The sequence below is a fragment of the Cygnus olor genome, chromosome 1 (assembly GCF_009769625.2).
Source record: "Cygnus olor isolate bCygOlo1 chromosome 1, bCygOlo1.pri.v2, whole genome shotgun sequence".
Taxonomy (NCBI): domain Eukaryota; kingdom Metazoa; phylum Chordata; class Aves; order Anseriformes; family Anatidae; genus Cygnus; species Cygnus olor.
Window position 1 is genome coordinate 116,471,031 of NC_049169.1, and position 14,610 is coordinate 116,485,640.

The 14,610-nt window shown below is 43.8% G+C and overlaps 1 protein-coding gene across 1 annotated transcript in view; it reads left to right on the plus strand.

Moving 5' to 3' along the window:
• Window positions 1–9,862: 9,862 nt before the first annotated feature.
• The window catches only part of PDXK (pyridoxal kinase), a 52,511-nt gene continuing 47,763 nt past the window's right edge, over window positions 9,863–14,610 (plus strand). Inside the window, exon 1 of the mRNA XM_040545436.1 lies at window positions 9,863–10,243. Coding sequence (XP_040401370.1) covers window positions 10,151–10,243 — 93 coding nt within the window. The 5' untranslated portion in view covers window positions 9,863–10,150. The remainder of the gene's footprint in view (window positions 10,244–14,610) is intronic.

The window sequence follows — 14,610 nt, forward strand, 5'->3', positions numbered from 1 at the left end:
AAGTATAATAGTGCAGGTACCAAAGTAGGTAAGAGATGGGCGCCCTAAAAGCTGTTTCCATATTAAAAGCAGTAGAGTGAAGTACGTGTTACATACACCTAGAATCCTACACAGTATTTTATGTCTCCATTTTGGGAACTGATAGGTCCTGCACTTGAGCAGGATCAATACAAAGAAATAATGCTGTGTATTCTTGAGAGGCACAGAATTTTCAGAAATGCCAAAAAATTATTCAAAGAAAAGTGACTGATCCACAGTAGTGGCACTAGTAAAACTAAAATATAATTGCAAACAGATTTCCCTGATTTTTAAACACAAGTGTATCTTACATTTGATCCTCACCATGCAAGTCGAGGAGAAATACAGTGACTCTTTGAAGATTAATATAGTCTGTAATAGAACTAGAACAATAGGAACAACCCTTCCTGTGGGAGAACTTGTTTAAAAAAAAAAGTTTAAGAAACCTTCAAAACCTGTTTTAGAACCCTGTTTAAGTTAATTTCATTTTGGAAGTTAAATTATTTTACAAAAATTGACTTTGAAAAGCATGCAGCAGACCCTGGTCTGTAGTGCTGCTTATGTTATTTCTGAGAGGTAGACTTCAGTTTCTAACACCTCCATATTGCCTTTCTGATACTGGCTCGACTCCCTTAGCATTTTTGTATTTCAGTGGTGTGATTCGTCAGTCCTTCCTACGTAAGAAGTCTTGAATGTTTATTCCTGGAGATGAGAACAGGCTTAAAATCTTTCCTACAAATCAATTGTGCGTGGATTCCTTGTGGAGAGTTAAACCGAGAAGAACATTTAATGGTGACATCATTCCTTTAGAATTGTATGCTGTTTTTCTGAATTACCACACAGTGTTTTGGATTCAACACCAGCATATAGTAGCCAATGTCAGAGTTGCTCTAAACAACGACAACAAAAAGCCTCCCATGTCTTCGCTGTGGGCATTTTACACTTTCACACAGAACATGTAACGTGCTGTAACAGTCCCTAGGCTAAGCTGTGCCTTGTTTACATTTCTCCTTCAGATGTTTGTCTTGCAGAATAAAAATAAAGCCCTGGGAGGTTTTGGATTTTGCTCACTGTATTTTTTTTTTTTTTTTTACTATGTACAAGTTCTTCAGTCTTGGAAAGTCTCTCCTGTTAGCATTTCTGCAATATTTGTTGCTGAAGTTAGTTGCTGTTTCTTCTTCTGGTTGACCTTCAAGGGAGACTCACAGGGCTAACCAGATAGTGAATGCAAAGCTCAACATAAAAATATGCACACAAAGTCAGAAAAAAAATACATTAGAAGGGAAAAAGACTGAAACTGGAGTTCAAGATCTTAAGGGAGAAGTCTTCCTTTTTTTGTTAAGTCCACTAAGATTCCAAGGCATTCAATTCCTTAGCATTTCTTTCTGTAGTTGAAAGCATTAGTTTGATCAAGGTTTGGTTGGACTCCAATCTTGACCGTTCTGTGATCCTGCTCAGAGAAGGATATGATCCCAAAATAGCTCTCATTGAGGTAATTTTGCTCTTCACAAACCATTGTGTATGTGGAGAGAATCCCTGATTAAATCCTACCTCTTTGATCCAGATCTGTTGAAAAGCGTGGAAGTGCCAAGACTTCAGCTCTGCAGGGAAATGAATCCCACAGTCTCTTAATGTAGGGAGCAGATCTCATTCCATGCTGGAGCCACGTTTTCATTGGCTTTAACACTATGGTAAACATCTGGGAGATATTTGCAGTAAAATGAAGGCTGAAATTGTAAACGCTTTTATAATCCAATATGCGTACTCGTCTCTGCAGAGTATTGCCACAGAGTAATTTTGTTTCTGGAAAGAAAGCCCTCAAGTCTCGCCCTGTCATTAATGCCTTTGAGAGGAAGAACAGGAATCATTCATGAGGTCTGCACTGTCTCCAAGTGGACTGACAGAAAGGAGAGAGCACCCAGTGTTTCTTCCTTAGAAATACGCTCTTTTTCTTTATGGAAAAGGGAAGAAAATGCTGTTTGATGTTGACAGGCTGCAAAATTGGCCACTGAGGGCTTGAACTCCACCACTGCTGCCTGCCAAGAGTAGAAAGTACCCTATCGCTCCCTACATACACATACTTCAGAGCACAGTGAACGAGCTCCTTGGGTGGAATAGATGAATTTTTAATCTAAGTCAATAGAGCACAGTACTAAGGGAAACAATACAAATGCCAGGCACAGGAATTTGCAGTTGACTCTTGCCATGTTTTGGGCTTGCATATAATTTTTGCTGATTATTTCTAACCGGCTATGGACAATGATCCTAGTTTGCCACGGAGCCTTGCTGCTGATGATAGGCAGCTCATGAATCTCTCAGAACCCGATGGCAACTTACAGTTTTTCTCATGCAATCTTCAATCTTTTCTGTATTAGTTTAGTGTATTTAATGCAGGTTGTCACAGGGAAAAAAAAACTTTGCTATGAAAGCTACTAGTATCTTGCTGGATGTTTTTCAGTATGTGGTGGTGGTAATTTTTACATAAAAGGTTCTGTCTTTTCTCCTCCCATCCTAAAATACCAACTTTAAGAGGATTAAAGGCCCTCAAAATGCATAATCTTTGTATGAAGCATCCTGTTTTCACTTAGGCAAGAGTCTGAAATGAGTTGAAAATGATGATGTGTTTTCTGGCTCTCCCTTTGCAGAAACTTAAATCCACATTCTGTGGCTTGCACACAACTGCATTGTTCCAACAATGGCCTGTAGTCTTAGGTTTTGATTTTATTCCTTTTACTTTTTATTTATTTATTTTGTATTCATTTGACTATTATCACTATCTTGCTAGTGAGCTGATGCTAGCTGGAAAAACTAAGCAGTTTGGTTGCAACCTTACTGAATTTCATTCAGACTTTTAAAGGTTAATTTAAAGTAGAAAATCTCTTTGTAACCGCTGAAGGAAAAGAACAAAGTGAAATTGCCATTACCCAGGTAACAGGACTAGAAACAGAGGCAGCATTAGTCAACATACCATGTACTCCCTGCAGCTTGAACTCGAATGCAAATCTGTTCTGCTGGGAGCGCAGCAGTGGCCTGACTTCCCACTGCTCCGTGTGCACATTTCCCCGGGGAATAAGCAGCACGGCGATGCCAAGCTGCTCTCCCGGAGCAGTGGGGTCTGAAGCAAGTGACTCATGGCTGCACGACGACAGCATCTGACGCAAGACACACACACGGCACAAACTGCTGAGAGAGGCAGTTCGTGACTGCAAGGTTTATTCCTACGTGCAGGAAAGGCCTCGTTCTTTTCCAGCTGTTACCAGGCTTTACAAAACACATTCTTGTAGCGTGGCATCTCTCATCCAAAATCTACACCGAACAATTTTCAAGGTCAAATGTTAAAAATCAGATACTGAAATCTCTGTGAAATCAAACCATTCAATGCAATGAAGTAACACCTTTTCCTCCCCTCTTTCTCCCCATGTACCTTAAAAAGGAAAGAAAAGCAAAATGAAAACAGCACATGCATTTCTCTAGTGCCATTATCGTGGCCACACATTGTACTGTATCGCACCATAGCTGCTTGTGTCTCCCACCTTGCTGCTTGCCAGAGCAGGGTTTAGGTCTGCTGCTGGAAATATTACAGCTGCTGGCGAAGAGGTATGTGCGCTTATTCTGCTACCTCTAACACTGGCGAATGATTACAAAAGCAATAAAAAGGGGTAACCAGGGTTAAACACCTAATAATATGAGTTATTTTTCCCCAACATCAGGTAGTAGATACTAAGCACACTGGGAATGGATCCTGAAGGTGTAAGCATGAGCATCCAGGAAAAAAATGCAAGCTGACCCTCAGCGCTGTAGCTCCCTTAGCAAACCAACAGAGGCCTTCTGCTTCCCTTTCATTAACTCAAACCATGGAGTTAAGTGGACACTGGAAACAAAACGTAGACAACAGCAGCAGTGGAAATATTTATGTCCAGTTACTGGGATTTGTACCAATACAGTGAGTGTTTCAGCTGAGAATTTCACAACAAAGTGGTCTTGCATTGTTTTTAACAGGAGTATTGTCCTCGTGAAGGAGATGATGTTGAGGATCAAGAGTCCTATACTATACAGTGCTAAACAGTGTTCAACTTGTATTCAAGCATTTTAAGAACTTTGTTACTGCTGGCCCATCTCTCATCTTGACACCTGGCCCCTGGTGTGTTATTCCTTTCACTTCCATAAAACAGTTCATGTGAGGATTGACAGACTGGGCCTGACAGCTGGAGGCTGATACATTTCATGATCTCCCTCAGGCTCCACTGGGAAGATATTTTTGTGAAAATGCTCAGGATATAGGGAGTTTCTGCAAGTCTGTGATAAAAAACAGAGCTGAATCAAAGGTGTATGAGAATCGATAATCCATTCTTGCTCTTCTGATACTGTCCTCTCTTAATATAAAAAATGACTTTTTTTTTTTTTAATTGCTACAAGGCTAGACTACTCTGGGGTGTGGGAGGGATTATTTAGGTCCTCATTCTGCAAAATTACAAAGGCAGTAAGAGAGTAGTTTCCATGACTGGATCTGGAGTACAGAATTGTATGTACTACTTTCATCATTAACTGCCCACTCTCAGGACTGTTTCCCTCAATTCTGATGAAATGAGTGCTGTGAGTGCTATTCTCTGTGTGCTAATCACTAATGCAGTCGATATGGATTTAAGTCCAACATTTTTTCTGTGGGCTGTTTTTTCACCAAAGCTGAAAGCACGTCAGCCCTGCTAGTTTGCAGTTCAAGTTCATGCGAGGTTTCTGCAAAGCGGCGCCGGTGCTCTTTTTGTCCCACAGGCAGCAGCCTCACTTGCCTGTGAAATGCTTTGGCATGGCCTTTCTAATTCTCCCCTGCAGAATAAGCTTGATGGCAGGATCAATTTTTAATAATTTACTTTCTTTTGCTGCAAAAATGGCTCCTTTTCTGCCATTATTGACAATTCCTGGCAAAGTTAATAATTTTAATACAGGCCAAGTGAAAATTTGGTCTGAAACAAGAATGGCAGTCCCCTCCTAAGGCAAAAGCTGCTAATACTTTGTTATTACTGTTCCAGTCATAAACTGGTACTTTGCAATCTGACTTAGCAAACGTTCAACTGAGCAGCAAAAATCAATATCAAATACAGGTGGCCTTCTGATCAGGGAGCGCACTGTTATACTCTGTGCTGGTCCAGTTCTGCTGCCTTGAAGACTTGTTGAGAAAAGGAAAAGCTACTGATCTGATTTTTATATAATCTCAACCTCTTGTCTTCTGATAAGGCCTATGATTTGGAGAATCCATATATAATTTACAAATTCTAATTTAAGACCCCTCTCCCTATGCATCTCTTATCAGGCTGAGTGCTTATTCTTGGCAGTCCCGTATCTTTTCTACCGTGCTTATGTAGAAAATCTGGACTGCAGGAGACGTTGGTAGCTGACATAGTCTGTCCCCCATTCCAAGACAAAATTAAATATAGCTACCAACATTCAAGAGGTATTTCTTTCACTAGTTATGAAACGCAAAAAAATTGAATAATAAAATTCAACAGTCTTCCAAAGTAATCTCTTCCTGTGCTTTTCATAATCCTCTGCATAGTGGAGGTAAGCCCTCCTTTATGGACATAAAAATTGACAGCACTCCATCAGACCCTAACCATGCTGAATATGCGGCAAGGATTACTTGCAGACTAGTCTTGCAGACTATATTTTTGTTTATGCAGTCCAAAAGGTGATTACCTTCACTGCAATACTGATATTGTTGACTCATGTTAAACTGGTTATTCACTGTAATCTCACAATTTCTTCATGCACTGACAGCTGAAATTCCAGAGGACAGCAAGACAAACATCAGAGGGCAGCAGTCTGTGCAACAAATGGCCCACACAGGTGTTTGTCCTGCCTGCCCACGAGGGTAGGTAAAGATGTGTAACTTCTTTCACTGCTGGCTGGCCAATTGTCATGTGTATTGCCCTAGGTCTGCCACAAGGTGTTCTGCTTTTTCATGCATGGACAGGCAAAGCAGACAAGCAGGGAGATGTGAGAAAGAGGAGAGTTGTGGAAGGAGACTATAAAAAAGAAAAAGGAACATTTGTGGAACATTGCCATTTCTTGATAAACCATTATCTTCTGGACTGTCCTCTCTCTTGATCAAATTAAGATCATCATCTAACTCAAAATTCATTATTTCTGGACAATATTCTGCTCGGACCAAGCAGAACTGGTTTGAGGGGATGGGTTACCCTAAAACAAGCAAACATGCAAAAAACAACAAACAGTAAATCTCCATGCATAAAATGCCATGCAAAATCCAGTGACAAGGTCAGGAGCTTGAGAAGGTGCCATCTCAGCAGTACCACAGCAGTATCTGTAGTAGCCTAGGATATCTTCTCTATTTGCCTACATTTGATCTAACCTGGACTTTTTTTTCTTTTTCTTCTAATGAAACCCCTTGTCACATATTGAATGGTTATTTGCTCTTTGAATAGTCCTATTAACCCCCAGATTTGGAGGAGTACCTGGGAGTTATTATTTTTTTTTTTTTTTCCAAACAGAACAGGTTTGAGGATAGCATGACAGAATGCACAATGACTATGGACTTGAGGCCTCGCTTTACTGTCTCCTGTGACACACACTCATTTTCCTGAGGAAGGGGCCTCCTTCTCAGGCTAAGCAGGGCAAAATCTGCAGAAAACCACTGCTCAGAAACAGGGTGCTCACACTTGCATGAACTGTTTTCTGGACAAAGAGAACTGATTTGTGGTCTTTGTCTTGCTTGTGATAACTTTCTTTTAGCAAACAGGCATATAAGTTCCCCCATCTTTTGAAAAACTGAGTGCTTGATATTCACATGCTGTTGAGTCTCTCCCTTGCTAACTTGCCTGGTGGTGCATGCAAGTTCCACTGCTTAATGCATTACATATACACTTACAGCTTAGAGCATAAGGGGAGGCTTCAGATATTCCTCTGGGGTAAGCATAAAGACTGTTAGGAGTCTTTCAGACTCCTTTCAGAATATTAAGAAGAATGCAGTAATCCTGCAGAGAACGGGTTTCTCCATTTGCTTGTAGAAACAGCATGTGCTCCCCTCCAACAAATACACTTTCACTGCCAGCAGCTGCAGAGGAAGGCAGAAAGCTCTGCCTTTGCATGCTCACTGCCTTCCTACCAAGGGCCTCAGCATTGCCACACTGGAGTTCCTTCACCCACGTACACAAGCGTCTAGTATCAGCTGTTCTCTGCTACGTGAGACTTCCCTGAGCATACTCCTTGCTTTGACTACGTGGCCGAGTAGCTGCAGGAGTAGCTGCTGTACAAAACCTAAAGACAGGCCTTACTAAACGCATGAGGCGTGCTTTCCTTCTTGGGGGAGGAACGTGCTCCAGTGAGAATGTCAGATGCGCTTGGGCAGTTTTTAGAACGAACAGCTGTAAGTGCCAGAACACTTCCTGGCATCTTTGAGCGGTATATCACTATCACGAAGGGAAAGATAGAGTCGGGGCAGGCACAAAAAGTACAGAGACAAACCAGTAATGTCAGTGCACAACTGTTTTTACAGCGGCCCAGTTTCCCCTGACAATACAGTGGAACCCACAAGATAGTTTCAGTCATGCCCCAAAGGAATGTATGACAGTCCGTATGTATTGTATGCTTGCACAGTCAGAGCAGAGTATTATGCCCCATTGCTGGGGAAGGGAGGAAAAGCTGAAAAAAATGGACAATATCTATATTCCAACAATTGCCCTCCAAGCTAGAGGAAGGCAGAAGATAGGTTACTCTTCAGTGTTCCAAGAGCTATGAAAAAACACAGGATAAGAACATTTCAGCATTTGTTGTGTTGCGTTTGTGGAGGCTTTAACAACAGCAAAACGAAGGCACATATGCCGTCTGTTCCAAATATATGAAGCAATAGCCACTCACTTGAAAAGCGTAGGACACAGGCAGCAATTGCTATGAAATAAAAAAACAGTGTTTACACTTCAGGCTGAATGAACAAGTTGCTGAATGAACAAGTAGGTTTCATGTTAACTGATGGCAGTGTGTAAAGCTTCAGGCATGTATTGCAAAGCAGGCTGTGTTCTCTGAACATGCATCACGAAGAGAGGCATGCGTAAGTGTGTGTGGTGAGAGGACAAGTGGGAACGGGACAAAGAATTTGAGGCAGGACAGGAAGCAGAGAAAAAATGATGATAGGTTAAAAGTGGAAACAGGGCTAGATAGCCAAGGACATGGACTTGGAAAATATAGGAAGAAAGAAGACATGGCAGAGCTGCTGGTGAGAGATGGCAGAGTTATCGGGGAGGTCAGAATAGCTCAAGTCAATGAAAAATTAGAAGAAAGTCTATCACAAAAAAAAAAAAAAAAAAAAAAAGGAAGAAAATGTGAAAGAGGTTAACAGAACTGGAAAGCAGTGTTGGCTCTAGGAATACTAAAATGATGAGAGGAGAATAATAAGGCTTGGGACACTGCAGAATGAGGGATATGGGATGTGACTGAGTGGAGGAAGGCAGGCAAGGAGCCTGGAGGTGGAAAATGAAGATGGGTGACCAGAAACTCAGGAAGATCACATCCCACTGTATGCCCTTGACCTGCCACACAGATCTGTATCCCTGAGACAACCTCCTCGTGAAATGCTGTTTTGTTACGTTTTCCCAGACTGCTGTATCATGAGCATACATGGCACAGATCATCCCCAACTTGAATCATTGTTCTGACCTTATACTCCAAGGAGATGCGCTAATTTCTGAAATTAGAAAACACCTAAATTTATAGATGATGGAAATGTAAGTCTCAGCCTTAACTCTACTGGAATCTAAGTTCCGCTGTAACACTAACTAAAGCTTTAGAAACAATGCACTTTCTCTTTCTTTGTGCTAAATTCAGCCCCTTTAAGATTAATATCTCAAATATTCATCTGACAGTTTATTCATCCAAGTGTGAGTGGTAGCCAGCACGAAGAAAAGATTTTTTGTTTGTTTGTTTGTTTGTTTTTAGAGCTTTCATATCCTGTCGTCAAACACTGCATAAGGTACTGCAAACTAAAGTAGAATCTGTTAAGTGGTAAGGCCAGCCTAGAACAAGCTCTAAGTTCGGCAACTGGAGTGACAAAAGAGAACACTATGTTCCCTCATTTTCCACCAAATTGCCTATGATGAGGAGAATATTATTTCATATTGCTGACAAATAATCATGCCATTTCCAGAGTCATTTTAAGGCTAAGAAGAACAAGAGACATCAGGCATGATTTCTTGCTGTGATCTTTGACTGAACCCGTATCAGTCAGTAATGACAAATGGTCAAAGGAAGATGAAGTTCCCAAACACGTTATCAAGCCCTATCTCTGCAGAGCTTTGATGTATTGTGGCACTTGCCAGCCAACACATCTTCTTTTACTCTTTGGCAGCACTCCGAAAGATTTTTTGTCTGTTTGTATCAATAACACACAATCGCATTCACTTCAAATACTGACTGCAAGCGCTGTGGTCTGTCAGAGCGCCTACAGCTTGGGCAAGCGTGCCATGAGGGTGTGTTGCGTGTGGGGTCAACCTGTGGTGTCAGCAGTTTCACAGCACTTTTGGGATGCCTGAGGAGCTGTAGGGCAAGTGGGACGTGTGGGCTGCCCTCGCCTTCACAGCTCACTAGTGGGGCGTCGACTGCGGGGCAGGCATGGCGGGGCGCCAACACCAAATGGCGGACAGCGTGGGGCAGGTGTGCGGAATGGCGGACACCACCCTCCCCTCGCTCACGCACCCAGGGGTGCGGACAACACGCGTGGGGCGTCGAGGTGCCCACGGGCAGCGTGCGGCAAGCGTGAGGCGACACCGGGCGGCCCTGCGTGACAGGAAAGGGGGCGGGCGGCAACCCGCCGCCGCTCTGTCAGCAGTGCTGCAGGAGGCGGCCCTTAGGTGGCCGCGCCGATCGCCTGACGGCCGCGCCTCCGCCACAGCGCGGCCGCCGGGGGAGAGGGGGGGACGGCAAGGGAGGGGGGCGGGCGAGCGCGTGACGGCCGCGCTCCGCCTCCTGCTCCTGCTCCGGCTCCTGCCGCTGCCTCCCCCGGCGCCGCCACCTCGGCCCGGCGCGGGCGGGAGGCGCAGCAGCGGCAGCAGTGGTAGCACTGGTAGCAGTGGCAGCAGTGGTAGCAGTGGCGGCAGCAGCAGCAGCAGCAGCAGCAGCAGCAGCAATGGAGCCGGAGCGCGAGTGCCGGGTGCTCTCCATCCAGAGCCACGTCGTCCGCGGCTACGTGGGCAACAAGGCGGCCACCTTCCCCCTGCAGGTGAGCGAGCCTCGCCGCTCCTCCTCTTTCTCCCCCTCCTCTTCCTCCTCCTCCGCGGGGCGGGCAGGTGCGGGGGGAGGACGGGGAGGTCGGGGGGCGGCCGGGCGCCTGTGTCCGCCCCCGTCCTTGCTTCCCCCCGCCGCTGTCGCCGGTTGTCCCGGCGCTGGCCGTTAACGGCCGGCAGGGCGGCAGCTTCGGGAGCCCTGGCGGCCTCTAACGGCTTTAAACTGAAAGGGGGCAGATTTGGGTTATATATCAGGAGGAAATTCTGTGCTGTGAGGGCGGTGAGGCAGGTGAACAGGCTGCCCAGAGAAGCTGTGGGTGCCCCATCCCTGGAGGTGCTCAAGGCCAGGCTGGATGGGGCTTTGGGCAGCCTGGTCTGGTGGGAGGTGTCCCTGCCCATGGCCGGGCGTTGGAACCAGGTGGTCTTTAAGGTCCCTTCCAACCCAAACCAGTCTGTGGTTCTGTGATTGACAGGATCACAGAACTGCGTGTGGCTCCGCCGCCCGCTCAGGTGCTGTGGGCTTGTGGCTTACAGAGCTCTGCTTTGGGTGTCCCATGCAGGGATGGGGAGCTTGGTGGCCAGTGACATGTGCTAGGAGGAGAAAGGAAAGCCCCTTATAGTCCTTGCATGTGGTGGAGCTTGGAAAGTCCTTCACCTCTCAGTAGAATGGAAGGACCTTAAGTGGTCCTTAAGTGGACAGCGTGAGGTTGGGCCAGATACAGGGGCTTTCGTGGCCAGGGTGTTGAGGGTGTAAGTGGATCCTGTCCTTTGTGTCTGTCATGTGCTGACTTCAGAGCTACAGAATCACGGAATATTCTGAGTTGGAAGGGACCCGTAAGGAACATCAAGCCCAACTCCTGGCTTCACAGAGAAACACCGAAAAATCAGGCCATGTATACAAGAGCATTATAGAAATCGTAGAATTGTTTGCTAAAGCCTAGCTGACAGTGGGAAAATGTTGGTGTGCTTTGAAACAAGCCTTTGTGTGTCTTGCTGTTCTCTGTTGTGAAATGCCTTTATCATATGGAACTAATCTAGAGCCTTATCATAAAGAGATCCTTGTTCCTTGAGAGGAACGTGGGTACACAGCTTGCTGTCTAAGAATCTCATTGCCAGAACAGAGTGTGTTGTGACACTGGTTATCCTCGTACATACTTAACAAACAGTGGTGTAATCTCACTTGACTAGACACAGGAGATGGTATACTCTGATAAATGGTGTGCTTGAGACCAGGCCTGCAACACGTTACGCGTCGCAACCCCTTATCATCATCATCCAATTGTCTCTTGAAAATTAGTATACGGTCAAGGGTGATGTACATATGAAGTCCACGTATTGTAGAGAAATCTGTGTATGTGGAGACCCCCTGCCTGAAAGGCTGCCATGATCTGCAGGCCAGCTATCCCTCCTTTCCTAATGGAATGAGCTCTAAATTACGCTCCCCCCTCCACAACCTATTTTTATGATGACAGAAAGGCACGCAATATTCCTTATGCCAGAAATCTCCAGTCTCTTAAACTGTTGTCATTGTTTTCATTCTGGGTTAAAGGGTCTCTGTACTGGTCTGATACCCAGACTTCCTCTGGCATGTGGGCCTCCGTATGACTTGGCAAGTTGGGTCTTGTAAAGTGTGTTTAGTTCCTGGACTGTGACACAATAAAATACTACAGCGGTTACAAAGTGCCCTTTGATGTTTTAGCTGGGTTTTGCATAGGAGGCTATCAGACTTACGCTGTGTATTGTTCCTCACTGTATAGCCTAACAAGAAATTGCTGGAATGGAGGAGAAAGGTATCTGGGAAATAACTGGACTCCTACCACTATAGGCTGCACTTGGAAATTTGTATGTAGGCAACCCTTGATGAAGTTGTGCTTGCTAGAAAGTTACTTAAACCCTGGTATTGGTGGAACAATATTGGAGAGAAGTTGTAAGTTGCCACCAAATGAAGCTTTCTTTTTTTTTTTATGGTGGTGGTTTTTGTTTTTTACTTTTTGAACCAAGGAAAGGAATTATAAGCCTAAGTCTCTTAATTAAAACTTTTTATATAACAAGGAGACCTAATGCCAGTTCTGAGGATGGGTGTAAATCTTCTGCATGGTTATGTTATTTTTTGTTCTCTTGTTTTCCTTGGTCTTTTGCATCAATGATGGTTAAATGAGGCTTCCTTTGGAGCTCATCAGCACTGAGCTTGCCAGGCAAGATATATGTAGATGTGTGTGTGCACACTGTCTGACAGGCTGAAATCCTGACAAGAGCAGTTCAGGAATCTGCATTTGGACAGCAGCATCCAAACAGAAAACAGGTTGGTTTCCCTCGCTGTTTGCAGACTTCTGCAAAAAGATCACTTGTGTTTGAATGTCTTGATCTTTGGTGGAAGTCTAAAGTTATTATTTATTGGAAAAATCCAGTGTAGCAATGTGCACAGCAGAGAACTTTTTGGCATCCTTTCTTAACTAATTGTTTATACTTTATCAGGCTTCCTTGCACTAAAAGCTATAGTATTTAAAAAGTAGGTGCATAGAAAGGCTTGCTCTGTCCAGTATGTAGTAAATTCTTTCTATACAGCAAACACAGCAAAACAGAGAGTTGTATTAATGGAAATAATATAGCTGAGTGAGAAATACTAGAACCCTTTACACCATTTCAGGATGGAATACAATTATTTATGTAGTTTGAGGTTCGAGATTAACTATTAGGTCTTAGAGGAAACGCATGCTTAGATTTTCCAGGTAGTTAAATACTAGGAGGTGAAATGTCCACAGCTGTGCTTTGAATTCTGCCTCATCAAAAGTCTCAATATTTTTGCTTGCTTGTTGTTATTTACCTTTAAAAGTTCTGATGGTGGTTCTGAATTATTTTTAAAATAGTCATAAGTTATTTCACAGTTATGTAACCTGAGCATCGTTGGTATCAGGTTTAGGTTTGTCCAGCATTTGAGAGAGGAAGGGTGGTAAAATGTACATTAACTTAGGGAGTTGGTACTGTCAGTAGGTAAATGGTTTTAGACTACCAAAGAATGTTTCACTTACTTAACTACGACTTGTCATAGTTTTCATGACATAAAATAAAAACATATGTATTCACTATGCCATCCAACGTTACTTTTACCATGCGTGTTTTCTTCCCTAGAGGGATCTCTTCCTTGTTAACTTTAACTATCGTTTTGACTTACTTTTGCTACCTGACCTTCTAGAGAGCGTAGGTAGAACACGGCAGTAAGCAGAGGGTGCAGTGCTGGCAGGCAGGGTGTGCGAGGCTGCCTCAAACCGCTGGGTGAATCTGCAAGGGCAAGCTCATCTCTGTTCTGCAGAGGTACCTCCTGGTCATCAGGAACATCTCAGTCGGCAGATGAAAATTCAGCTGGCTCACCTACTACACCCATCGCAAAATCGGCTCTTATGAATGAGTATTTCAGTCCGTGCATTCAGTCCTGTGGGCCTCCCTGAGTTTCCAGAAGGAGGTTTGGAAGGACAGGGAAGGCTCCAGAGAAAGTCCCAGCCGATTTCACCTGAGCACTGGACATTAGCATTTGGTGGCCTCTGGGTGAGATTGTGCTCCTGTCTGTAAGCCGGAGACTGTTGGGTTTTGTTTTTGTGTAAGTAACAATGACAGCCAAGGGGGTTTGTGCTTTCTTTTCTTACCTTGTGTTTGATTGCACTAATGGAACATGATTGTTTTTTTTTGTTTTGTTTTGGTTTTGTCTGCCCTAACACTCACAGACTTTGAGAAGGAGGTTTTGTCTCTGCTTTGAGTATTTAGTTCTTGACTTGCTTTTTGTACCTTGGAGATGGAGCTAAAAGCATGGAGAAATGCTATACATTATTTAGCTCTGGAAGACAAAATTGGCTTCTCTGAATTTTAGGACACCACCATAACAGCTTCTCTGATACAGAATAAGAAGGCCTTTTGAAATTTGTTCAGTGATTTCCTTTTTCTTTCTTTTTTTTTCTTCCTCTGCAGAATGTAAATAGTTGTCTGTGTGGGTATTAATAAGGACAAGCAATTCTCATTCTTCTTAGACTAGTTCTCAATGGTTCTCTTCCACAGATACTCGGGCTGCATTTTTAGTTCCTTAATTGTAAAAAAGGATGGGAGAACAACTTTGACCAGCACAGATGGTAATTTCCTTGATACTTAAGGGCAGTCTTGAATTTGCATTGTTCAGCCATGGGTGTAATGTGCTTTCACGTGCTGAGACCAAAACCGTTATAAACCTATCTCTAATGATTATCTGGTGCCTTAGCAAAAAAAAAAATTCGGGCTTTTTTTTTTTTTTTTTTGAAACAATGTAGTCAAAAGTATCTGCAGAAGGAGGGGGAGACAGAGATGAAGAGGTGACTGCTTGTTCTGTTTTTCAAAAACT